Here is a 25721-nt window from a genome sequence, read left to right as displayed (position 1 = left end):
TTTTATGCATGGGCTGTATAATAAGAAAGCGTCGTTTATACTAATAAAAGTTCATGAACACATATTTTGAGGCCATATATATTCAGGAAAAAAGGAAATATGCCCATCATTCCACATATAATACATTACAAAGAAATATATAGCCAGTTAATGGAGGGGCATTATACAATATATTAGATATCTGGTAAGCTATAGATACAACAACATGTAGTATTGATGATGAAATCATATGGAAGTAATTGAAGGAAAAGAATATAGCCTTTAATTGTCTGAGACCATACAGAATGGAGGGTATCTTTCGAAGAAAGATCAACATTCAAGCTTAATGATATGAAATTGTATATAAAATTAATTATATATTTCAAATATGTTTCAAAAATGTTATACGCTTCAAATTAGGGGATCGAAATAAACGCAAAATGGTAGTGACCACAAAAATGTATGTCAAATTTATGTAACTATGTTTTTATCTTTAGAATATGAATTGTAGCTCTATAATTCTTATAAAGTAATGAAAACTTGCGCAGAGTTTTGTTTTGCGTAAATGTACATATCAGGTGCCTTTATCAATATTAGTTATTTACAATTTACATATAGTAGCCTGGTCTCTTATGAATTCCACAAAGGCAGTGAATGGAGGGAAACTAACGATATGTTTCTTCTCGTAATCGTTGGCTTTGGCTGCCCAACATTCTTGAACATTTGCTGGAAGCTTGGCTAGTATAGGGGCTAAGCTAATCAAGGTATCGTAGAACGATAGAGCCGTTGAGAACTCATTGTCTTCTTTCAAGGCACGTATTTCATTCAGCAAGTCACTAAGCTCATACCATTTTTTGAGTCTTTATAGGTCAGCTGAGGGAAAGATTCAATACGCCTTGTGATAGATTGGTGGACAATCTCCGCTTTTCCATAACGTTCATCCAGTCGAGACCATAGTTTCTCACATGCTAAGACTGGATCTCTGCGGTACGATGATCTCAAGCTAACTGCGTGCTGGCGAGAACTTGGCCACTGCACAGCCAAATCCATTTCCTCAGAAGCGCTTGTATCCATCTCGAACATCACGTTCTTGAAACTAGTTTTCCAGGCTTGATAAGACTCCGCCTTGTCACTAAATATAGTCAGTCGCGAGAGAGCCAAGTCTTTTTTAAGGAGGAATTTGCACAGATTTTCTCCAATATTAGTGTCAGATACTGTTGGATTTTTTGTGGATTTCTTGATGTAATCTTGAACTAGATTGTCAGGTTTTACAACAGGCAAAGTTTGCAATTTGAATTTAATGTCTGGTGCAACATGACTTTCCGACCCATCAGAGCCTCATGCTCATCATGGTCTTGTAATACCTTTATTTCTGCAGCCGCGGCTTCAAAAGCTTTTTGCTGAGAAAGAACTTGAAAATTCGCTTCTGATTCTGCCTTTTGTTTCAAAAGAGCTGCTACCTGTTGAGTATATTTCTGTTTTATCTTTGCAGATTCGGCTTCTGCTTGTTTCAATGTGATGAGTTCACTGAACTTCACTCCAATTGCTAGAATATCTCGAACTGTGTGTCTTAATTCACACCACCATAAACAGAGTTTGGCTTCATGCTTAACATGACTTTTTTCTTAATATTTATTGTTTAATTTGGTCAATCTTTTCCAGCGCATGTAACTTTGCTTTTTCCTGTAGCAACGCGTCTGTATAGTGAGAGCCAATAATTCTTTAAGACTTGCTTCACTTAACACATTTTTTAAGTACACTTCAAATGTGTCTTTTACTTTTACGTAACTTTCATAGGTTTCTTGTAATTGCTGTTCAATCAGGTTAATTTCACCAACATAACTCTCATAAGTTAAACTTCTTACTTAATTTGTCCAAACTTTCAGCCACTTTGCGCCATGAAGCAGAACAGCGCTTCCTAAAGTCATCAATTCTCTCTTCATAAAGAGCCATTCCTTATACAGATAACAGACGTTCACGCTGTGTTGACATACAATAAACTTTCTAAAGCCGGTTTAAATACAGATGAGACTTGAGTGTGACCATTTTGAATGTGGATTTAGTTTGATGTCCAGTACCCGTCATCTCCATCTGCTACAAGCAAAGTGTAGGTCAATTTACTATTCTGTTCTGGAAACAGATAGTGAACCGATCATGTCGAACAAGAATACTGTATGTGGTGGTATTCAGTATTTATTCTTAGATTCAACTCGATTTATGTGGTAAATTGCTGCAAAACAAAATAAAAGACGTTCAGTTCTGCAGTAAATTAAGTATCAATGATACCTGTAGGATACCTGTAGGATGATTTTGGGCTCTGTGGTAAGGACTCGAGTCCTTTTTAAACCCCTCTTCTTATCGACGTCTTATGGTACTGTATCCGTATGTGTTCTCACAACTAATAAAAATAGCCCTTATTCAGTAAAAAAATTGTTCCTTAAGTATGGTAAAGAATGAATGTCCTTTTGACAAACAACAGTTGTGATCACTAAAACTTATACACTATGTCCCCATTCCAATGTAGATCAATCCTGCTCTTGAATTCTAATACATTCTTGGCATCAACTACACATTGAGGCAAGTCATTCCACATGTTAATCACTCTTCTGGAAAATTGATTTTGACAAAAAAATGTTCTGGACTTTGGTTTCTCAAGCTTTAGGTTATGTCCTCTAGTTGATGATGTATAATTGAAAAAGTTCTCAAAAACGCAATCATCTATATTTTTGACTATTTTAAATGTTTGAATGGCATCCCCACGAATTCTGCGATGAGCAAGTGATGGTAATTTTAGTTCTTTAAGTCGTTCCTCATAGGATGAATTCCTCAAATTCGGTACAAGTTTTGTGGCTCTTTTTTGAACTTTTTCTATGCTAATAATGTCCTTTTTTAAATATGGGTACCATATAACATTTGCAAACTCAACATGCGGACGCACCAAGGCAGTATATAATTTCAAAAATAAGTATTTGTCCATGAACTCAAAAGATCTCTTTATTAAGGCTAGGATACTGTTTGCTTTATTTATCTTTGTAGATATATGCTTACTAAATTTTAGATCTCTTTCGAAGAGCACTCCCAGATCACATTCCTCAGTTGCAGCCTGCAGAGGCTTATTATTCATAGTATATTGTTGATTGGGGTTATTGTTTCCGTAATGTATAACTTTGCATTTGTCAACGTTGAAGGCAAGTTGCCATTTTTGTGCCCATTCGCTGAGAGAGTCAAGATCCTCCTGCAGCCTGCCTGAGTCCTTCACAGGTGCATATAACTTGGTGTCGTCAGCAAATATTTTAGAAATACAGCTCACAGAGTCGGTGATATCGTTAACATATATTATAAAAAGTACTGGACCAAGCACACTTCCCTGAGGAACTCCACTCTCTACACTTATCCAGCTAGATGTACTTCCCTTTATTGACACACACTTTCTTCTCTGACTCAGAAAGTTCTCAATCCAGGCCAGAACATTTCCCTTAATGCCATACGCAGATACCTTCCTTATGAGTCTTCTATGCGCAACTTTATCAAAAGCTTTCGCAAGGTCTAAGTAAATGCTGTCCCAGCTTTCGCTTCCTTCGATGAACTTTGTCCAGTCCTCCATAACATAATTAACATGTAGCAACTGTAACGCACAGGATCTATGTGGTCTAAAGCCGTATTGATCATTTGATAATAAATTATTCACACTTAAATGATACATGATATGTTTTCTAACTATTTTTTCAAGGATCTTGCAGACTACTGATGTGAGACTAACTGGTCTGTAGTTACATGGCTCAGTTTTGTTACCCTTCTTGAAAATTGGCGATATTCTTGCATCTTTCCACCCTTTTGGAACTTCTCCGGATGACAGAGACTTCTTGAAAATTAATGAAAGCGGTTTGACAAAAACGTCAGGCATACTTTTAAGCAAATATGGATGTTTTTCATCCGGACCCATGGACTTAGACGAATCAATATCCTTTAGCAAATTTAAGACTTCCACTTCAGAAACATGTATGTCATTTAAATTATTTTCCACAGTTTTATCTGGTAAATCAGGTATATTATGTAAAGTTTCTTTTGTAAACACAGAGGCAAAAAATCCATTAAGAACATCCGCCTTTTCATTGTCCGATCCAACAAACCCCCCATCGTCCCGTTTCAAATTAGAAACGCCAATTTTTGACTTAACTTTACTTTTTACATACCGCCAAAATTGCTTCGGTTCACTTTTAGCTTTAAGCGAAATAGTCCGTTCATAGTTTTTCTTACTCTTCTTCACACATTCATTGGCCGCATTTCTCACCACTTTATATGTTCCAAAGTCTGCCGTCCTTTTAGTAGCCATATATTTATTCCAGGCATGACGCTTCCCCTTAATAAACCTCAATGAATCCTGTGTCATCCACAACGGTTTCTTCATGTGTCCTGATTTTGGTTTAAACTTTGGAACAAACTTTTCCACACTAGCTCTGAATTTGCAAACAAAAGACTCCCACATGCTGTTAGCATCGCTGTGTTGGAAATATTCCTGCCAGTTTGTTGTTTCCCACTCTTCCGTAAAGCGTATTAAATCACATTTCCTGTATTGATAGGAACTAGCTCCAGTACATATTATTTTGAAATCACATAAAAAGTCAAATAGTAATGTTACATGATCACTGCATCCCAGGGATGGTAGATATTCTAAGTTCACTATGTCATTCTCATCTTTAGATAAAATTAGGTCAAGTATGTTCTTGCTCTGATCATTTCTACATCTTGTGAATTGGTTTACATGTTGAAACAAAAAGTTATCTCTTAAGCACTCAATAAATAAGCTTTCATGATGATCCTCTCCATGTGTGGTGGTGTACGTGTCCCAATCAATGTCCTTCATATTAAAGTCTCCCGTAATTAATAAATTCTCGGCGAGTCCAACTGCCATGTTTAATAAATGGTTAATTTCTTCACAGTTTCTAGTGTTGGAGGGGCTCCGATATATACACCCTTATGTTATTGTTTTGCTATCACTAATCCAGTCAATCCACGAAGCATCACCATAAAAGGAATTAAGGGTGGTATTTGGTGAAACATTCAATTCTGTTTTCGCATAAATAATGACACCTCTACCAAGGTCAGTTCCAGGAAAAGCTGAGTAACCATCAATATGATACAATGTGGAAGAACATGATATATTGTCGAAATTATACTTGGGTAACACTTCTGTAACAAATACAAAGTCTGGTGACACAATAGACAACTGCAAACGCAATTCATCAAGTTTGTTTTGGAGCTGATCTGCATTAGTATACATGCACTTACATCTTTCTGCAATTGATTCTGTTAAAACTGTTTTCGCGACAATAGTGGAATCAATACTTCGGTAAATATCACAGGGTTCCTGATCACTTATTGATTTAAAATCACACGTGATTAGACTAGAGTTAATTGCTTGACACTGTTTATGCCTATACTGCAAATCATTGCTCTGATTACTGTTTAAAATCTCATTGTTTTCAGACAAAGAGTCATTAACACAACTTGAAAAACTTTCAACGAAAGAACTGTGATTAACACAACTTGAAAAACTGTCAACGAAAGAACTGTGGTGAACACTTGAAACTGGAACACTAACTCTATTTACAGTTTCTTTAAATTTATCATAGACGAAATGGCCGACCCGGCTCTGAAATGCCCGGTGTCGCCATTGTGCTATTCACAAGACTATCTGATCTTCTTTCCACTATTTCCCCTCTAAAAATAATTAAATCATGATTTTTCTCTTCCAACTTTCGCTTCTCCAGTTCCCTTTTGAGATTCATATTCTTTATTCTCTCTTCTTTAGTCTGATCCGGGGTTATGAAAATCTTGCTCCATCTGTGAGCATAAACTTGCCCTATCTTCGCCCTCAGATACCTTGTCCCCCCTAGAACTCTGTGTTTGTCTGAAACACTCCCAAGAGTTACCTTGATCAGTCGATCCCTTCCGTCCGATGGCCTTCCCAAGCGTACAAAATCAAAAAATTTCAGACCAACACATTTGGTTGTAAGAAGTATTTCTTTCAGAGAAATTTCATCGCCCCCCTTCTTATCGGTGCTTTCCGCTCTCGGTTCTGGCACATTGTGTATAATAATGTTCAACTTACGCTCCTCGCGCTCTCTGTACTCAGTGATGGCTTTCTCAACTTGCTCTTCAACAACACTTTGTAGAGTATTTTTCAGATCCTCGTATTTTTTCTCACACGACTCAATTTTAAGCTGCTATGATACAAAGAAAATGGTGTATTGTAATAAAAAATACTTAAAATGACTAAAAAAAGGTAAAACATATAGCCTATACCTAATTAATAAACAATGACATAGTTACGAAAGAAAACATTGGAAGTTACCCTTACATTTAGGACATATAGCCTCAACTGGGTCGAAATGGTAGGTACGACGTAATTTGGGTACAAATAGCATTTACTGAAAAACCCTGAATGAATGAATATACCTCAAAAATAATTACTGCCTTAACAAAATACAAGTTATATAGCATTGATAACATGTGGAAACTTACACCATTCGGGGCTATAAACCGGTATAAACGTCTTTAGAAAATGCCGAAATAACAATGGTGGCAAACGCTTCAAACATTCGTAGGTGAACAAACACTGATATATCCAAGGGAAGTAAGCAGCGGTTACATATGATCGATATAGCCAGCGCACAGGTTTTGTTAAAAATGTATACAAATTGCTAGAATAATGTGTTTGTTTCTCATTGACTGTGTTTTGTTGTTTGACAATACATTTTTAAAAGGATAAAAAACAAACAAAGAAATGTTCATTTACATAGAAAAACAAATTTTGCTTTCGTGTTCGCTGGGTCGTCTGCACTGAGCAAGGTATAGCGTCCATGACCTTAATTTATGGAAGACATAACTGCAAATATCTTTGATCTTCATCAGTTTTTTTGACAAAAATTATATATTTAAATTAGTATTGAATTCAGTATTTATGAAGATGGCTGGTCTTCTGATAAACAAGAATTGTAATCAGGCTTATTGTATAAATTAATCATGTTAAAATTGCCAGAAACCAGGTTTTTATGGCTTTGTAATTTTAAATAAAATCTACCAATTTATGGCTACTTAAAAATAATGTTTGAAATTAGCAGGAAACGATTTTCATTGCGCAAATATTATGATTATGAATTTAATATGTACAAGACATATATTTAAGTATAAAGAATAGGCAATAAATATTGCTCAATTTTTTCTATCTATAATGAATAGGCAATAAATAGTGCTTGATTTATTTCTATTTATAATGAATTGGCAATAAATAATGCTCTATTTCTTATTATCTATAATGAATTGGCAATAAATAGTGCTTGTCTTATTTCTATCTATAGTGAATTGGCAATAAATAGTACTAAACATTTTTCTGTTACAATGGATTGGCAATAAAGAGTACTCTATGTATTTTCTTTCTCAAATAAATTGTACAGAAATCGGGCCTTAATAATGAGTTGACAACAAATAGGGTTAGGGCTTTCACTGAAGAAACCAATTTATTGCTTATTCGTTAAATGAATTGTCAATAAAAGGGGCTAATGAATTGTATTTCTCAGATTTATTACCAATTTATTGACATTTTTGGTACAATTTGCTTAAGATTTTTTTGTTTGGGCACAGTTTATGGATGTCAGGACGGTAGTTTTGGTGTGTGATTATCAAATATTTGTGTTTTAAATAGGGTTGATTGTTGTTTTAATTGGATATATCATTGCAAGGTGAGTCTGAAAATAGTTTAAGTTTGTTTAAAAGCAAGGCCCTGAGGTGGGTGGCAGATTTCTTTTTATTGCTATAATGAAACATTGTTAACTCTATAAGCCACATTTTAGTTCAATCTTAATGAAACATAATGAGAACATATGTTCCTATAATATCTTGATTTACTTTAAAAATGGCTCCGGTGCTCTGAAGAGCATGGTTTCCAGGGGCGAGCGAATTTCTTCTTGTGAACCTTATGATGATATTTATGTTTCATGAAGTACTTTTATTATTTTGAACTCCACCTTCCTTGCATAGTTTAGTTCTTTTGGGTCTCAGGTGAGCGCCTCAGGGCCCATGGCCCTCTTGTTTAATATGGAATCCTTTCTCTAAATTAAAAACGATTAGCTTACACTATAACTATCGGGTTATAGTCGTCGAGATAGATTAGTATCGATCTGTTACATTTTCAGTTATTGTATACACCTTCATGTGGTTAATGTGTTTAAACGGCTGCCTCAGAGCTGATTGGCTGATAGTAGAGAATATTGTCAAAGGTTACACGCGCAATGGCGTAAAAATGTAAATCTTTGATGTAGGGCAAGTGGGGTTGTTTGTCGCAATACACAAGCTTGATGTATAATGTAGGGGCAAAGAATCAGGACCAAACTGGATTTAGTTATGAATGTTGGATTATACCGAAAATAGAAGTGCGCGAAAAAATTGAGTCCACTGATAACTCGCAATATATTTGACATCAAGATATTACAGACTTCGAATTAATTGTGTTTCAGTGTATAAATATTGTTAGTGTGAAACACATCAAAAGGTAAGGTTACATATAAATACCTACTAGTATTTCATGTAATATAGTTTAGAAAAATTCATTGTTATTTGCATCATAACTAAACGTTGATATTTCTTATAAAGGTTCTTTATAATATAATTTACAGTTGCGAATGGAGTTAAAATGGGCTGTCCCTGTGTTTGTCATTTCCGGATTTGCAAAACCTGCTTACTATGTCTTCAAGTTTGTAAAGGTAAGATACACATTTATTGTATGTGCCTCAACTGCACTGCTTAAACATAGAGACTGTTTCGACCTTAATGTGCATTTAAGAGTAGGTATAATGGGTTATGAACTTTCTGTGGTTTTTTTTTAAAGTAACATTAAACATGGCTTACATTTTTATTTTTATGCCCCCAAAGGAGGGAATATAGTGATAGGACCTTCCGTTCGTCTGTCCTTCCGTCACACTTTGCATTTAGGTTTCGCATTTAGGTTTTGAAAAATGCTCATAACTTGTAAGTCCCTTCACATAGCAACTTGATATTTGGCATGCATGTGTATATCATGGAGCTGCATATTTTGAGTGGTGAAAGGTCAAGGTCATCCTTAAAGGTCAAAGGCAAAAAAACATGTATCAAAGAGGTGCAGTAGGGGGCATTGTGTTTCTGACAAACACATCTCTTGTTTTTTTGTTTTTTTAACTGTCACATTTTTATAATGAAATATAATACCTTAAGACTAGAATTTGAGTTCTTTATAAAAATGTTGTATAATTGGTTTGAATTCTTTGTGAATGTATGCGCTTCATTGATTGTTTTTACAGGTGTATCATGACATTACCACTCAAGCCACAATGATGGTGTACATAGTCATCGTAGCAGGTATGTTGCTGGCGTCAATGGTGTATTAACACTCTACTGGCTGGCAGTGGTTATCTCTTAAGTAAATTGTTCAATAAAAGGAAAGATACATATACATAGACACAATATATTGAAAGTTGTTTTGTCCAATGAAGATTATAAAATTGATTTAAACAAGATAGTATTTAGCAAATCTATCTATAGCATTCTTTATGTACACCGATTTTAATGACACAAATGAAATTGGTACCAAGTATATAATATTTTTTTATGATTTTAATTATTTTTTTGTATAAAATTAAGTTGAGGAATATTGTCCTAGGTCATGTGAGACATGATATTGTCCTAGGTCATGTGAGACATGATATTGTCCTAGGTCATGTGAGACATGATATTGTCCTAGGTCATGTGAGACATGATATTGTCCTAGGTCATGTGAGACATGATATTAGCCTGGGTCTGGGAAAACTGGACTACATGCATGTGGATTAAGTGTCATCCAAGCCTGTGCTGTCCCCATATGCTTATCAGGGACAACAGTTTTGTGTTTTAATGAGGTCCCTTTTTGAATGAAAATTAAGTGTAGGCAGTAGTTCTTGTTCCTGTTTAGCCTATGCAGACCGAACAGGCTAATCTGGGACAGCGCTTTTTCGCACATACATTAAGCCCATTATTTGCAGAATGCTGCTCCAATTTTCAGGTGCCCTCGCTATGCTAGCCTGGCTGTTCCTGATGTACGAGCTCATCTTTGTCTACAGGAACTTTGATCAGGGCTTGAAAGAGCGAGGTAAGTAACCATGGCTAGCCTGGCTGTTCCTGATGTATGAGCTCATCTTTGTCTACAGGAACTTTGATCAGGGCTTGAAAGAGCGAGGTAAGTAACCATGGCTAGCTTGCACAGATATGTATAAAAACAATATCTAACAGTCCATTTTCTTGCCCAACGTTGAGAGTAAACATTATTATCTCCAAGAAAATGTTTTAGTGCCCTGGTAGGATGGCACATAATAGTCGGAATGTCAGTCTGTCTGTCTGTCGGGCATTCTGTTTGCGGATTTTTTTCCTTAACGCTTGAAGATAATTACCTGATTTTTTTAAGTCTACCTGCATGAGTTACAGAGCAAGTTTGCGTTTCATTCCGGTCATTCGATTTTGGGCGAAAATATTGGGCCTTGGACTTACTGGTCATGTACGTAATTCCGGCCACTTTTGGGACTATTTAAGAAAAATCTTTAGTGTTAGGCAACTGGTTGAAACTAAACTTCACATATATAATCCTGGGTTCAAAACTCACCTAGCATGAAAATTTAAATAGAATTAGATCAGTGAATGTTACTTTATGAACAGAAAATGATGACATGTAAACTATCCATTTTCGTAGGTTAAATGTACCTAAAAACTTTTCAGTTTGATCTGCAGATAAAATTACAAAGCAATATCTTTTGACAAATGTCTTCAATTTCAGAGTATTAATCAATGTTTATACTATTAATATTTTTGACTTGAAATTTAAAAAAAATGCGAAATTATTATACCATTTACTCCCCCTACCTATTTTAATAAATATAAACAATGGGGAAACTGCTATTTCATTAAAAAATATTTGTTTTTAATGTGTTTAATAAATTTTTTCAAACATAGCTAAAAAAGTAAACACATTTTGTTTGAAAAGTTGACTTCAGTGTTGATTATTAGTAAACGCTTATATATAATATTTAAACATGTAATCTAGCAATATTCTTATAAAGGGAGGTAATTCATATATTAAAAATTTATATTTAGGTTCTGATTTGTATGTTTTGAATATAAGTTTTTGTACAATAAATTGGTAAAACTTTGATTAAAGTTTATTAGATAAAATAAAAATTATTTTATCAAATATATTTGTTTCTTATATGATTATAATTGTTGCAACATATGATGACATCACTTTCCCCATGAGCCAAATATTTCCTGCTATATTTGTGACATTTTAACGCAAAAGTCTACGGTGATATGGTTCTTACATTTGCAAAATATTGCGAGTGGGGATGGTTTTCATGTTGATTTTTCTAAATAAAAACAAAATATATGCGTAAAGATCATGAAAATGATTTTACACAGGTGGCCGATTTTTTACGTACAGGCCGGAATTACGTACATGACCAGTAAACATTTTCTCTATAGTAGTTTTGTACCGGGTAGTTTTGCGGACATTTTTGCCAAATGCATAAATTTATGTACCTGATTTCAGACGTCCGTCCACATGACTTACAGATTGAAAATGATGTTGGGTCCGGCGCATAGATTTATGATGAAATGTTTTCTTTTTTTTTAATGTCCAGCATTTTTTTTTGAAACGCTTTGAGACATGTACCTGCTTTTATGTATGAGAGCAAACCCGCATTAGCTACAGAATGATCAAGATTGAGTTTAGTTTGGCTCCATTGATTTTTGGTTATGACCCTGTGACTTAAAATTTATTTTCTACAATAACAGTTTTCTGGACTTTTAGCTTTTGTGATCACCTTTAGTCCGTCATGCATTGTGAGTCTTGCGGCATCAACATTTGCCTTGTTTACATTCTTGAGGCCACATTTGTTGCCTGATCTTTATAAAATTTGGCAAGAAGATTGGTTTTAATAATATCTTGGACGAGTGTGAAAATGGTTCCTGTTGGTTGAAAAACATAGCCGCCAGGGGGCAGGGCATATTTCCTTATATAGCTATAGTAAAACCTTGTTAATTCTCTAGAGGCCACATTTATTGTCTGATCTTAATGACACTTGGTCAGAAGATTTGTCCCAATGATAACTTGGATGTGTTTGAAAATGGTTGGTTGAAAAACATGGGTGCCAGGGAATTTTTTCTTATATGGCTATACATGTAGTGCACTAAAAAAGTCACATTTATAGTCCAATCTTACTAAAACTTGGTCAGAACATTTGTTCTAATGATATCTTGGGCAGCACAGAACATGTCAGTCATCAGTTGAGCAACTTTGGGCCTTTTAGGCCCTTTTATTTTGTTAAAAGATTGCAGATATTTACCTGATTTTTAGTGACATGATATTTACCTGATTTTTAGTGACATGGTGAGCTTATGTGACCATGTGATGTCCGGCGTCCGTTGTGCATGTGTCCGTCAACAATTTGTTTGTGTAGACGGTAGAGGTCACAGGTTTCATCCTATCTATATGAAATTTGGTCAGAATGTTTATCTTGATGAAATCTGGGTTGGGATTGTATTTGGGTCATCTGGGGTCAAAAACTAGGTCACTAGGTCAAATAATAGAAAAATCTTGTGTACACAATATAGGTCACAGTTTTCATCCAATCTTTATGAAATTTGGTTGCTGTATGGGGTTGTTTACCCTCGGGACTTCGGTTAAAAACCATTGCCCGAGCACACTGCTTAACATATAAACTCTACATTAAAAAGCCGAAATCGACCATAATATGGTCAGCCCGATTATACTGGGCTGTACCATTTATAATATAAGATACTTTGCAGTGTGGATGTGGTGCTTTGATAAAAATCTAGTAGTTTAAAAATAGCTTTACTTTATTATTCAAAAGGCTCTAAAAACGCAATACACGATAATTCGGCAACGCTATGCCTAACGCTGTTAAAAAGCGGAATTTTTATTGGCTGACAGCATTTTAAAAACATGGCTCTGATTGGTCGGATTTCCTTAGCTTGCAGTTGCATGTAGGTCAATCCGTGTTGAGATACAAAAGCTTGTATGAAATTTGGTCTGAATGTTTATCTTGGTGAAATCTAGGTTGGGATGGTATTTGGGTCGTCTGGGGTAAAAAACTAGGTCACTAGGTCAAATAATAAAAAAACTTGTGTAGACAATAGAGGTCACAGTTTTCATCCAATCTTTATGAAATTTGGTCAGAATGTTTATCTTGATAAAATCTGGATTGTGATTGTATTTGGGTCATCTGGGGTCAAAAACAAGGTCACTAGGTCAAATAATAGAAAAACCTTGTGTAGACAAAAGAGGTCACAGTTTTCATCCAATTTTTATGAAATCTGGTCAGAATGTTTATATTGATGATATCTGGGTTGGGATTGTATTTGGGTCATCTGAGGTCAAAAACTAGGTCACTAGGTCAAATAATAGAAAAACCTTGTGTAGTCAATAGAGGTCACAGTTTTCATCCAATCTTTATGAAATTTGGTCAGAATGTTTATCTTGATGAAATCTTGGTTGGGATTGTGATGCCATCTTGGGTCAGAAATTAGGTCAATAGGTCAAATCATAGAAAAACCTTGTGTAGACAATAGAGGTCACAGTTTTCATCAGATTTTAATGAAATATGGTCAGAATGCTTGTCTTGTTAAAATCTGGGATGGAATGGAATTTGGGTCATAAAGGGTCTAAAACTAGGTCACTAGGTCAAAGTTAAAAAAACACTTTTGTAGACAGCAGAGGTCACAGTATTCATACAAACTTAATACAATTTGGCCACTATGTTAATCTTGATGAAATCTGGGTTGGGATTGTATTTGGGTCATCTGGGGTCAAAAACTAGGTCACTAGGTCAAATCATAGAAAAACCTTGTGTAGACAATAGAGGTCACACAACAACAATATCATAATAATAATATAAATAATAATACGTATAATATAACATCAACATAGTAACTTATTACTATAAATCAATTTATGTTCGATTTTAGTAAAATTTAAGTTCTTTTGGATTTAATTATCCTTTTATCACTCATTTCTAATATTTCCTGTATAAAAATTGATTGTTTACATTCTACAATGTCAAGGTCATCCGCTGTGCAAATTTCAGATTCCGAAACGGATTGACCTACATGTATTTCTTATTAAGCAATTTTAACCAATCCGAGACGTTGTTTTATCGGCCTATGAACCAATCAAAACTCCACTTTTTAATAGTGTTAGGATCAGTAACTTTGTTGTTAAATTGAGTAATGTATTTATAACGCTTGTAATTAATTTTAAGTAAAGCTATTTTTAACTACTAGATTTTTATTAAAGCACCGCACCAACACTGCAAAGTACCCTATTTATAAATGGTACAGCCCAGTAAAATTGGGCTGACCATATTATGGCGGTTTTTTAACCTTTTAATGCAGAGTTTTATGTTAAGCAGTGTGCTCAGGCAATGGTTTTTTAACGGAAGTCCTGAGGGTAAACAACCCCATTAGTCGACAAGAGAGGTCACAGTTTTCATCATGTCTTAATGAAATTTTGTCGGAATGTATTAATTAATGAAATCTGGCTTGTGATTGTATATGGGTCTGATAGAATTTAAGTTGATGTAGCAAGGTTAGTGAGGTGAGCGATTCAGGGCCATCATGGCCCTCTTGTTTATGTTTGAGTCTATCGACATGACTAACAGATCAAGTTTAAATTTGTTTTGGTCCATTGATTCTTGAGAAAATACATGCCATGGACTTGGGAATTTTGTTTTTTTACTTTTCCGGAAAAAAAATCCAAATATCTTCCAGATGCTGACAGTTGGTTTGTGAGTGTATCTACATATCCTCAGATCAAATTAAGGTTTTGCTCATGTCCATTGATATTTGACAAAGTTACAGGCCTTGGGCTTAATAATTTTCTATTAAATTGCTGCTATGTGGCTTCAAAGTGCAGTAGGGGTCATTGTGTTTTACAAACAAAGCTCTTGCTTTGTTTGTTGAATATTTTTATGGCATTAATTTGTTTTCTTGTTTTCAGGCAAGATGAACCTGCGGGGGATACATTGAGACATGTGGCTTTTATGAACGGGCATCATTTACTGGCATCTTATACATATAAAGAATCATTCACAGAACTTGAATCATCTTACAAATATAAAGTAAAAACAGACAAGTTCCACACCATCTGTAAAGAAAGGCCTTGGGCCCAAAATGCAGGTCAATCAATATACGGCAGTAGCCATTTATAACAATAAGGAGAGCTTTGTCACATCAAATGCAATCAAAATGTTATAGTGATAAACAATGGTGTTAAAGAAGAAGAAAAAGTAACAATGAACAGAAAATATCTTGTTGATGATATGTGTTTGGGTTTGGGGTGTAAATGTTTTTAATTACGCAATCATTTTGCCAAAAATCATGGCCTGTTGCGTCACAGGGAAGCAACAAAAATTTCCAATAAAAATGTGATTTGGCTCAAATGACAAGCACAGTATTTATGCCTATTTAAAATGAAATGAAAATAGACTGCTGTCAGTGATTTGCTTTTATCATGCTACTATATTGGGTAATATCCATGCTACTATATTGGGTAATATTCATGCTACTATATAGGGCAATATCCATGCTACTATATTGGGTAATATCCATGCTACTATATTGGGTAATATCCATGCTACTATATTGGGCAATATCCATTCTACTATATTGGGTCATATCCATGCTACTATACTGGATAATATCCATGCTACTATATTGGGTCATATCCATGCTACTATATTGGGTAATATCCATGCTACTATATTGGGTCATATCCATGCTACTATATTGGGTAATATCCATGCTACTATATTGGGTAATATCCATGCTACTATACTGGATAATATCCATGCTACTATATTGGGTCATATCCATGCTACTATATTGGGTAATATCCATGCTACTATATTGGGTCATATCCATGCTACTATATTGGGTAATATCCATGCTACTATATTGGGTAATATCCATGCTACTATATTGGGTCATATCCATGCTACTATATTGGGTAATATCCATGCTACTATATTGGGTAATATCCATGCTACTATATTGGGTAGTATCCATGCTACTATATTGGGTAATATCCATTTGACATGATGCGGCTCAAACACAAGGATTCCAAGCTAAGTGGTTTAAGATCAAAATCTAACAAGATAACACTCTGTCATTCTGGATTTACATAAGCATTGCTTATTTTTAATGCAATGCGAAGGATAAACATATTATATCAATTACAAATGCTTTATATTTTTGTCTATTGGGAATGATGATTATCCACTACCAAAATAATTTATCTTAAATGGCATTAATTTCTTAGCAATAATTATAATGCTTATTTAAAAAAAATACTTTTGTTTACTTTCTTTTTGAAATCAATGACAATATTGCCATTTGCTGTGAACATGTCCCTTGGAAAAATTATTTTTCATCGGTCTTGAAATGTTAGTAATTATAAATGAGGCTAAAATACTTTGTTATCAATCTCAAGAAATTGCTGTTCAACAAATGCATTGAATTAGGCATTTCTTTATATAACACTGTATCATGATGTGAATTGGGAATAAGACATCAATTTGGGAATAAATTGTGTTTAATCAAAAGTGCATAATATGCAGTTTTATATGTTGTATTTATCTAGTTTCACAAATTATAATTAAAACAGATACTTGCATATATAATAGCATCATTTAAATTGATTTTACTTCAAAACTGTTTTTCTTTATTAATTAAAAAAAAACAAACTCATGAAATGAAACTGTGTCCATGCCGCTCATGGACACAGTTTAAAAATACAATCACTGTTAATGAAAAAGTCATGGAAAATTGCTTAATAAGCTTATATTATAGATAATATATTACAAAAATAAATGTAGATCATGAAATGAAAAGTTTTGTTTGAGAAAATCACCAAAATGATGTCCATTCCCAGTTAGATGTCTTATTCCCAATTCACATAATACATGTACAGTGTTAATTAAGCATAATAGTAATACAAATAATAATAAAGCCCTTCAAGAAAAAAGCGTAGGGCATTTGGGTATTTAGTTTGAGAGTTGATATTTTTGCCTTGTCTGTTGGTTTGTGTGTTTGTTTGTTTGCCCCAACTTTAACATTTGCAATAACTTTTTCAATATTTAAGATAGCATCTTGATATTTGGCATGCATGTGTATCTCATGAAGCTGCACATTTTGAGTGGTGAAAGGTCAAGGTCATCCTTCAAGGTCAAAGGTCAAATATATAGCTTCAAAGGGGCGCAAAAGGGGACAAAGTGTTTCTGACAAACACAAATCTTATTTATTCTTACAGCTTATTAAATGCAAGAGTATAATTATTACAATTATTTTGTTATTTGCCTCTTTTTATTTCTCTATAACTTTAAATGTATTTGAAAGTGTTTTGAAATAGTTGAATACCATTGAAAAAAATATAAGCACTTACACATGCCTACGGTAACCTTGATGCTAAACTTTAGGAATTATTTGATCTTGTTATCCCCCGCCATAGGCGGAGGGATATTGTTTTGGCGTTGTCCGTCTGTCTGTCTTTCCGTCCGTCCGGAGCCATATCTTGCAAGTGCTTTGGCGGATTTCATTGAAACTTGGTATGAGTATATTTATATGTATAACAGGATGATGCACGCCAAATGGCATTGTACACCATCAGTTAATAACAGAGTTATGGCCCTTTGTATCTTGAAAAAATGCTTTTTTGAGTGTAAAATATAATACTTTTGTGTCAAGAAGCATATTGGCGGGGGATATCAATTCAACGAATTTGCTTGTTTAAATGCATAGTGACTGTGGAAGGGAAATTGATAGGTGTGTTTTTACCCACTACAGCTTTAACTTTTCTTTTTTTTAATCAAACAAGTAGGTATTCGTCATTCAGCCAATTGAGGAGATGAGTGTTAATTGTTCACTTTTAATGTTCTTATATAATTGTGTTTGAGTATTTTTATAGCTTTATAAGTTTTTTTGCAATTTCGGCCTTCATTTTTATGCCCCTTCGAAGAAGAGGGGGTACAATGTTTTGCTCATGTCGGTCCGTCCGTCCATATGTATGTCTGTATGTCCGTCCACCAGATGGTTTCCGGATGATAACTCAAAAACGCTTAGGCCTAGGATCATGAAACTTCATAGGTACATTGATCATGACTCGCAGATGACCCCTATTGATTTTGAGGTCACTAGGTCAAAGGTCAAGGTCACGGTGACCTGAAATAGTAAAATGGTTTCCGGATGATAACTCAAAATGCTTACGCCTACGATCATGAAACTTCATAGGTACATTGATCATGACTCGCAGATGATCCCTATTGCTTTTCAGGTCACTAGGTCAAAGGTCAAGGTCAGGGTGACCCAAAATAGTAAAATTGTTTCCGGATGATAACTCAAAATTGCTTATGCTTAAGGATCATGAAACTTCACAGGTACATTGATCATGACTCGCAGATGACTCCTATTGATTTTTCAGGTCACTATGTAAAAGATCAAGGTCATTTGAAAAAAAAGTTATGAGCTATTGTCATCACCTTGGCGTTGGCGTCTGGTTAAGTTTTGTATTTAGGTCCACTTTTCTCATAAAGTATCAAAGCTATTGCATTCAAACTTGGTACACTTACTAACTATCATGAGGGGACTGGGCAGGCAAAGTTAGATTACTCTGGTGTGCATTTTGACAGAATTATGTGCCCTTTTTATACTTAGAAAATTGAAAATTTGGTTAAGAAAAAAGTATACTTTTTGTGATTGGGAATATAGCCGAATTTCGGCTATAAAATCGGGCCAAAACAAAACCCTGCCTAGGATCATGAAACTTCATAGGTACATTGATCATGACTGGCACATGACCCCTATTGATTTTCAGGTCACTAGGTCAAAGGTCAAGGTCACAGTGACACGAAACAGTAAAATGGTTTCCGGATGATAACTCAAGAATTCTTAGGCCTAGGACCATGAAACTTCATAGGTACATTTATCATGACATGCAGATGACCCCTTTTGATTTTCAGGTCACTAGGTCAAAGGTCAAGGTCACAGTGACAAAAAACGTATTCACACAATGGCTGCCACTACAACTGACAGCCCATATGGGGGGCATGCATGTTTTACAAACAGCCCTTGTTTTTGGAAGCATGCATCAATACAGTGCATTTGTGTTCTGTTGACCAAGATGTTTCATTAAATTGAATGGATTGCAGATAAAGGTGTAAACAATCTTATTTTGTTCCTATACTTGATATTTTACTATTGTTTTTAGCTCACCTGAGCAGAACGTGCTCATGGTGAGGTTTTGTGATCGCCTTTTGTCTGTTGTCCATTGTGCGTCGTGTGTCATGCGTTGTCCGTTGTGCGACGTCAACATTTGCCTTGTTCACCCTCTAGAGGCCATATTTATTGTCCAATCTTCATGAAATTTGGTCAAAAGATTGGTTGCAATGATATCTTGGATGAGTTCGAAAATAGTTACGTTTGCTTGAAACACATTGCTGCCAAGGGGCGGGCATTTTTCCTTAAATGGCTTTATATGGCTATAGCAAAATCTTGTTAACACTCTAGAGGCCACATTTATTGTCCGATCCTCATGAAACTTGGTCAGAAGATTCATCCCAATGATTTCTTGGACGAATTCAAAAATGATGTCGGTTATTTGAAAAGCATGGCCGCCAGGGGGCGGGGCATTTTTCCTTATATGGCTATAGTAAAACCTTGTTAACGCTCTAGAGGCCACATTCATTTTCCGATCTTCATGAAACTTGCTCAGAAGATTTGTCCCACTGATATCTTTTATGAGTTCAGAAATGGTAACCTTTGCTTGAAAAACATGGCTGCCAAGGGGCGGGGCATTTTTCCTAATATGGTTATAGTAAAATCTTGTTGACACTCTAGAGGCCACATTTATTGTCCAATCTTAATGAAACCTGGTCAGATGATTCATCCCATTAATATCTTGGACGAGTTCGAAAATGATGCCGGTTGGTTGAAAAACATGGCTGCCAGGGGGCGGGGCATTTTTCCTATGGCTATAGTAAAACCTTGTTAAGACTCTAGAGGCCACATTTATTGTCCGATTTGTTAAACTTGGTCAGAAGATTTGTCCCAAATAATATCTTGTTATCTCAGGTGAGCGACTTTGGGCCTTTCAGGCCCTCTTGTTTGTGTTAGTCATATGCTGTACTTTTCTGTATCAGAAGTAACAGTGTGTTTTACATGCTTTGATATGTGCTTTGAAAATTGTAATCAAGAAATAACATAATAATGTATTGATTTTTTGTGCTATATGAATAATATAGATTGCTTTAATCATCATAGTTAGGTTTTGTGCAAAACATATAAGTATATACTGTTATCTATTGTACTTGTAAAGTATTTAAGTTAATTGAGTATTTGAGTCGTGTTCTGAGAAAACTTGGCTTAATGCATGTGAGTAAAGTGTCATCCCAGATTAGCCTGTGCAGTCCGCACAGGCTAATCAGGGATGACACTTCCCGCCTAAACTTGATTTTCGGTAAAGAGGGGCTTCCATGAAACTAAAAATACCATTAAAGCGGAAAGTGTCGTCCCTGATTAGCTTGTGCGGACTGCACAGGCTAATCTGGGACGGCACTTTATGCACATGCATTAAGCCCTTTTTTCTCAGAACACGACTCATTTTAAAAGGTTAAGAGTACTCCCCTTCATAAGTTGTAAAACTTTCAGGATTTCTCTGGAATCCTGACTGTTGACTTAGGTGCTTTATATATTGCTTGTTAAAAAGTGTGTATTTTCTATAATATAGCTATTAAGCAACATTCAGTGAAATTAGTTTTGACAGCATAAAAATATTGCTGTATTTTTTATCAAGTCTAGCAAGTTATGCTGGAACTAAAAAACATGTATAATCATTATGTTATATTAAATAAATGCCACGCTTATTGACATGAAATAACAATATGATTACATGATTTACCAACAAAAAGACCATGACAGTACTGGGGTATATGATCTAGTATCCTAGTTATCAAAATCCAATAAAAATGTGCAATATGTTGATTATTACGTAGGAATTCTCTTTTGTAATAAAAATCGAATTGGGTTTCAGAAGTCATTTAAATATTAAACCATTTATGCCTAGTGGACTCTCCCATCCTTCTAAAATCGGATCAATTTATTTCCAAAATTAGGGATGTCTAGTATATTTATTTCTATATTTAGAATATTTCTTACAGAAATTCCTTTAAGCAAACAGCTCAGACCCTGATGAGACGCCGCATCATGCAGCGTCTCATCTGGGTCTACGCTGTTTGCCAAGGCCTTTTCTCTAGACGCTAGGCATAAATGGGTTAATGCACTCAATGCTTTGACAGCCACAGTCGAAACAACTGGTTCACCGGTGAAAACATTATAAGTTGTACATTATGGTCTGTTAAGCCTTTGCATATTCACTCACTAATTTTAAACCAAATCTACAACAACCATTCCATGAACCTTCACATTTGCATGTTTGTAAATATAAGCTTTTATACTTTTATATGTTTGATACCGGTTATATACAAAAGCATGTTTCTATCAGTTGGTGAGCCTAGAAAATGGAAACTATTAACTATTTGACGGTCTTCATGCCATGCTTTATGCTTTATCCCATCATCAGACGTGCATTGTTGAAATAAACCACTGTGGAATAAATTTTCCTCTATTTCGGCAGTGCTGAAATATAGCTGTCACGCGTGGCGGAGAATGGTCATATTACTCGGAATCAACTATAAAGGAATCGTTTTTAGTAAAATCGAATCAGATTCAACAAAACAAACAATTTGATACCAAGATGTAATATATTTTCAACATAATGCAACTCAAAAAGCAAAAAAACATTATTTACATTATTACGTGCGCGTACTTGTGACGTCATTATTAACACGTCATACGACACAATGCATGTTCTTTCATGCTAAAGCTGCAGTTGTTTAGTGTGTTTTTTCATTATTTCTTAAAAATCTGGGACGTAGAGGTATGATAAACAGAAAAACAGGTTAGTTACTGATCTTTTTGTAATGTATTAGGCTCTGCACGATTAAAATAATGAAACAATGATTGCTTTAAATAACTTTGGGATTTTCCGTGTAGTTCAATTTTCCTATTCTATTTTTAAAGAAATAATTTACGACTAAGAAAATTGATGGGATAAATCGAAAACTAGGTCGGTGCCGAATAAAGCAAAGTTTATTTTGCTCGGCAAGAAAATCTGAACCACTCGCCAAGGCTCGTGGTTCAGATTTTCTACGCCTCGCAAAATAAACTTTGCTTTATTCAGCACTGACCTAGTATTCTCTATTTATACGGCCATCGTAGCTCAAGATCAGCCTCAGCATTCATAGAGTCTAGTCATGTAGTGAATTTGCTGGCTTGTCTTTAGCTTTGCTGGCCGGACTGAATCTAAGCTGGCAGCATTAAGCATAAGACCCTTTTTTGCATGATGCATGTCATTTCTTCTATAAACATGGTCACAGTTTTTATATGTGCATATCATTTTTGAGATAATTATTGTTCATCGCATATGAGAATTGTTAAGATTACCAGTGCATAGTTGTTAAAAAACAAACTCTAATGGTAACATATTGTTTTATCATAATGAAATAATGGCTTATCAAGAAACCACAGCTTCCTGCCATATTTATGTATACCACTGTTATGTTTGTGTTGAGTTAAAATGATGTTTCTGTTTTACAAGTATTCATGTATTGTTACATGTTTAAAGTGAATGCTTGAAAAATTATTTTATCACATGCTATACCCTGTTTCTCATGTAATACAACCATTACATATTTTTTTATATTACACATGCGTAATACAACATTTTAAAGCTTTTCATCGGCTTAGTTTTCGTTAATTGACCAATCGCATTTTGTTATTTTGTTGAAATGACGTTGCAACGTCAAATGACGTCACGAAATGTAAACAACATTCGGGATTAATCATTATGTTTGCGTAAATATATATTTAATTTGCTCATTTAAAAGCATGTTATACAAAAGATATGATAAATCATGCCGTATCCTATATATATTAAAAGAACTATGTTAAAAGATGTCTTCACGTATTATTTTGGCTTGGTCATTTTATTTAACCCTTTCAGTGCGGGAACCGAGTTTTAAAGGCCTTTGCAAACAGTTTGGATCCAGATGAGACGCCACAGAACATGGCGTCTCATCAGGATCCAAACTGTTTGCTATTCTGATAGTATTCTTTGAAAAAAATCGAAGAAAATGCGAATTTTATCAATTCAGCAGACGACATTTTAGCAGACGACAAATTTCCCAGCATGCAAAGGGTTAAAGCTCACCAGAGCACACAATAATTCCAGAAGAGTTGACCTCCATACATTAATTTAAGGTTTAAGTTTTAATAAACAGAATGTATATGTGTTGACAATTACTATTCAATTATGAAATGTTTGTTAATATGTATGTGCCTAGACATTAAATATTGACATTTCATAACGTACTATATTATACCTCGCATAAATTTGTTTTGTCTTTGCGTATATAAACTTCACAGGTCCGTTTTTTTTAATAGTGCCCTGTAAAGATGCGCGCGTATCTAGTCGGCGGGCGCTATAACGTAATAGAATGCGCTAGAATGTTAGTTATTTGTAACATTTGTGCAAGTTTTACAACGCAAAGATTTGTATTTATATACTTAGGGTAAACGCACGATTCATTTGGCAGGTCTCAAGTGTGTGTTTTTTATTATTAATCAAATCTTAAAAATACAAAAATTAAATGCTTCATTTGGGATCAATGTTTTGCAACATGTTGTTTGTGATATATCTTTATTATTAAATATACCTCAATATTCGAAATGCTATACAATAAAAATTAATTTTGTATAAAGAATATTTACCGTGTCCAACTTTCGCAGGGAGACAAATCGCGCACAACAATAATACAATACTTATTATTAATAGTAACTGCTAAATATTGATGGAATTTATATTGTGTAATTTTAGTTTCTATTGACATTAATCTTCACAAAAATGTTCAGTATAATATAAGAAACAGAAAACCTCTCTTCAGGCCCAATGGCAGAATAGTGACCAGCCAGGCAGCCCCAAATAGTATATGGACCGAAGGTCTCATGTGAGTGCTGTAGGTCCCATGGCTGTCTGTGGTCTCATGTGAGTGCTGTAGGTCCCATGGCTGTCTGTCCGGTCTCATGTGAGTGCTGTAGGTCCCATGGCTGTCTGTGGTCTCATGTGAGTGCTGTAGGTCCCATCGCTGTCTGTCCGGTCTCATGTGAGTGCTGTAGGTCCCATGGCTGTCTGTGGTCTCATGTGAGTGCTGTAGGTCCCATGGCTGTCTGTCCGGTCTCATGTGAGTCCTGTAGGTCCCATGGCTGTCTGTCCGGTCTCATGTGAGTGCTGTAGGTCCCATGGCTGTCTGTCCGGTCTCATGTAAGTGCTGTAGGTCCCATTGCTGTCTGTTTCATTTTTAATTTCAGTTATTTCAAAAATTTACCTCACTTGAGCAAAAAACTAAACAAACTTATTTAGAAAATTTATTGAATGTATACAAAACAAAGCACATAAGGCCTATCCCCTCAGAATTGAATGGCTGTATTTTTTTAAAGACATGTACGGTATTCAAAATATCACAGATGTGTTCCACGTGAACTGTGTACCAGATAAAAAAGAATGACCACAAGGGGATTAGTTTTCTGGAACATGGATTTGGTGAAAACTATATTAGATAAATTTAAAAAGTTAAAATTATTTGAATACGCTAATTTCAAACCTATTTATATAAGTTTGCTAGCATTTAAGGCTCATTGAAACTATTTTTTGTCAGTCTCTTAGGTGGAACCAGAACTTGGTGTCTAACGGAGATATCTAAAACCAACTTTCATAGTGGTGATTAAACATGTGATATCAGAGACACTATGTCCACTAAACCAGTATGACCTCTTACCTGCATTAAATTTTGCTTTAAATGTCCCCTCTTAACATGCTTGAAATGTTTTACAAACCTTTATGCTCCATCAATCTCAGGTGAGTGACCAGGGTCATTATGGCACCTTCATGTTTTAATCACCAGACCTCTTTGTTATTTTTTTGCCAATGACGAGGAAACCACTAAGTCTTGTAAAATGCGATTTGTGACTAGGGTTCTCTCCACTTAACAACTTAAACAACTTAAACCCTATTTTGAATATAATCAAAGATACGAGAGACTCTTGACATCTTTAGACACTTGAATAAGTTGTGAATAGTTTATGATATTTTTAATTTATTTATTTGATGTAAATTCTGTAAAGTTGCAGTCTCAATGAGCCACCTTCGAGTCCATTTTCCTGGAAGAATCTTAGTTTGCTAGTCTAGATTCTAAGATACTTGAAACATTGAGTAGGGATCTAAAGCAAAAGGCTCCCAAGTACAAGGCTGGTGCCACATATGTGCCAAGAACTTTCAGCAGACTTCCCCAGGCGACCTGACCTGTTGAAGGGTCACATTATAATTTCTGTTAATAGAAGGTTATGTTTTAATAGGAGCACATTGTTAATAGTGAATAATGTTTGGAAACACGAAAGATCCGATGCCGGAGCTATGTTCATACCAATTGAAGGTGTGACCACAATATCCCGTTTTGTCTTGCGAAATTTCAATGTTTGCTTGATCACCGTTGTGTCTTACT

General features: G+C 35.0%; 1 protein-coding gene across 2 annotated transcripts in view; it reads left to right on the top strand.

The window, feature by feature from the left end:
- Window positions 1-22900, top strand: part of LOC127846752 (uncharacterized) — a 47444-nt gene extending 24544 nt beyond the window's left edge. Inside the window, exons 7-10 of one of the 2 annotated variants that reach the window (XR_008033640.1) lie at window positions 8655-8741; window positions 9315-9372; window positions 10052-10225; window positions 15053-22900. Coding sequence is in view for 1 of the 2 variants with exons in the window: in XM_052378268.1 (XP_052234228.1) it covers window positions 8655-8741; window positions 9315-9372; window positions 10052-10138; window positions 15053-15081 (261 nt within the window). In the remaining variant the exon portion in view is untranslated. The remainder of the gene's footprint in view (window positions 1-8654; window positions 8742-9314; window positions 9373-10051; window positions 10226-15052) is intronic. The other variant, XM_052378268.1, reaches the window with a different exon arrangement.
- Window positions 22901-25721: the final 2821 nt, after the last annotated feature.

The sequence above is a fragment of the Dreissena polymorpha genome, chromosome 9 (assembly GCF_020536995.1).
Source record: "Dreissena polymorpha isolate Duluth1 chromosome 9, UMN_Dpol_1.0, whole genome shotgun sequence".
NCBI classification, from domain to species: domain Eukaryota; kingdom Metazoa; phylum Mollusca; class Bivalvia; order Myida; family Dreissenidae; genus Dreissena; species Dreissena polymorpha.
The sequence above is the reverse complement of the archived record's forward strand: the minus strand, read 5'-3'. Positions and strand labels throughout refer to the sequence as shown.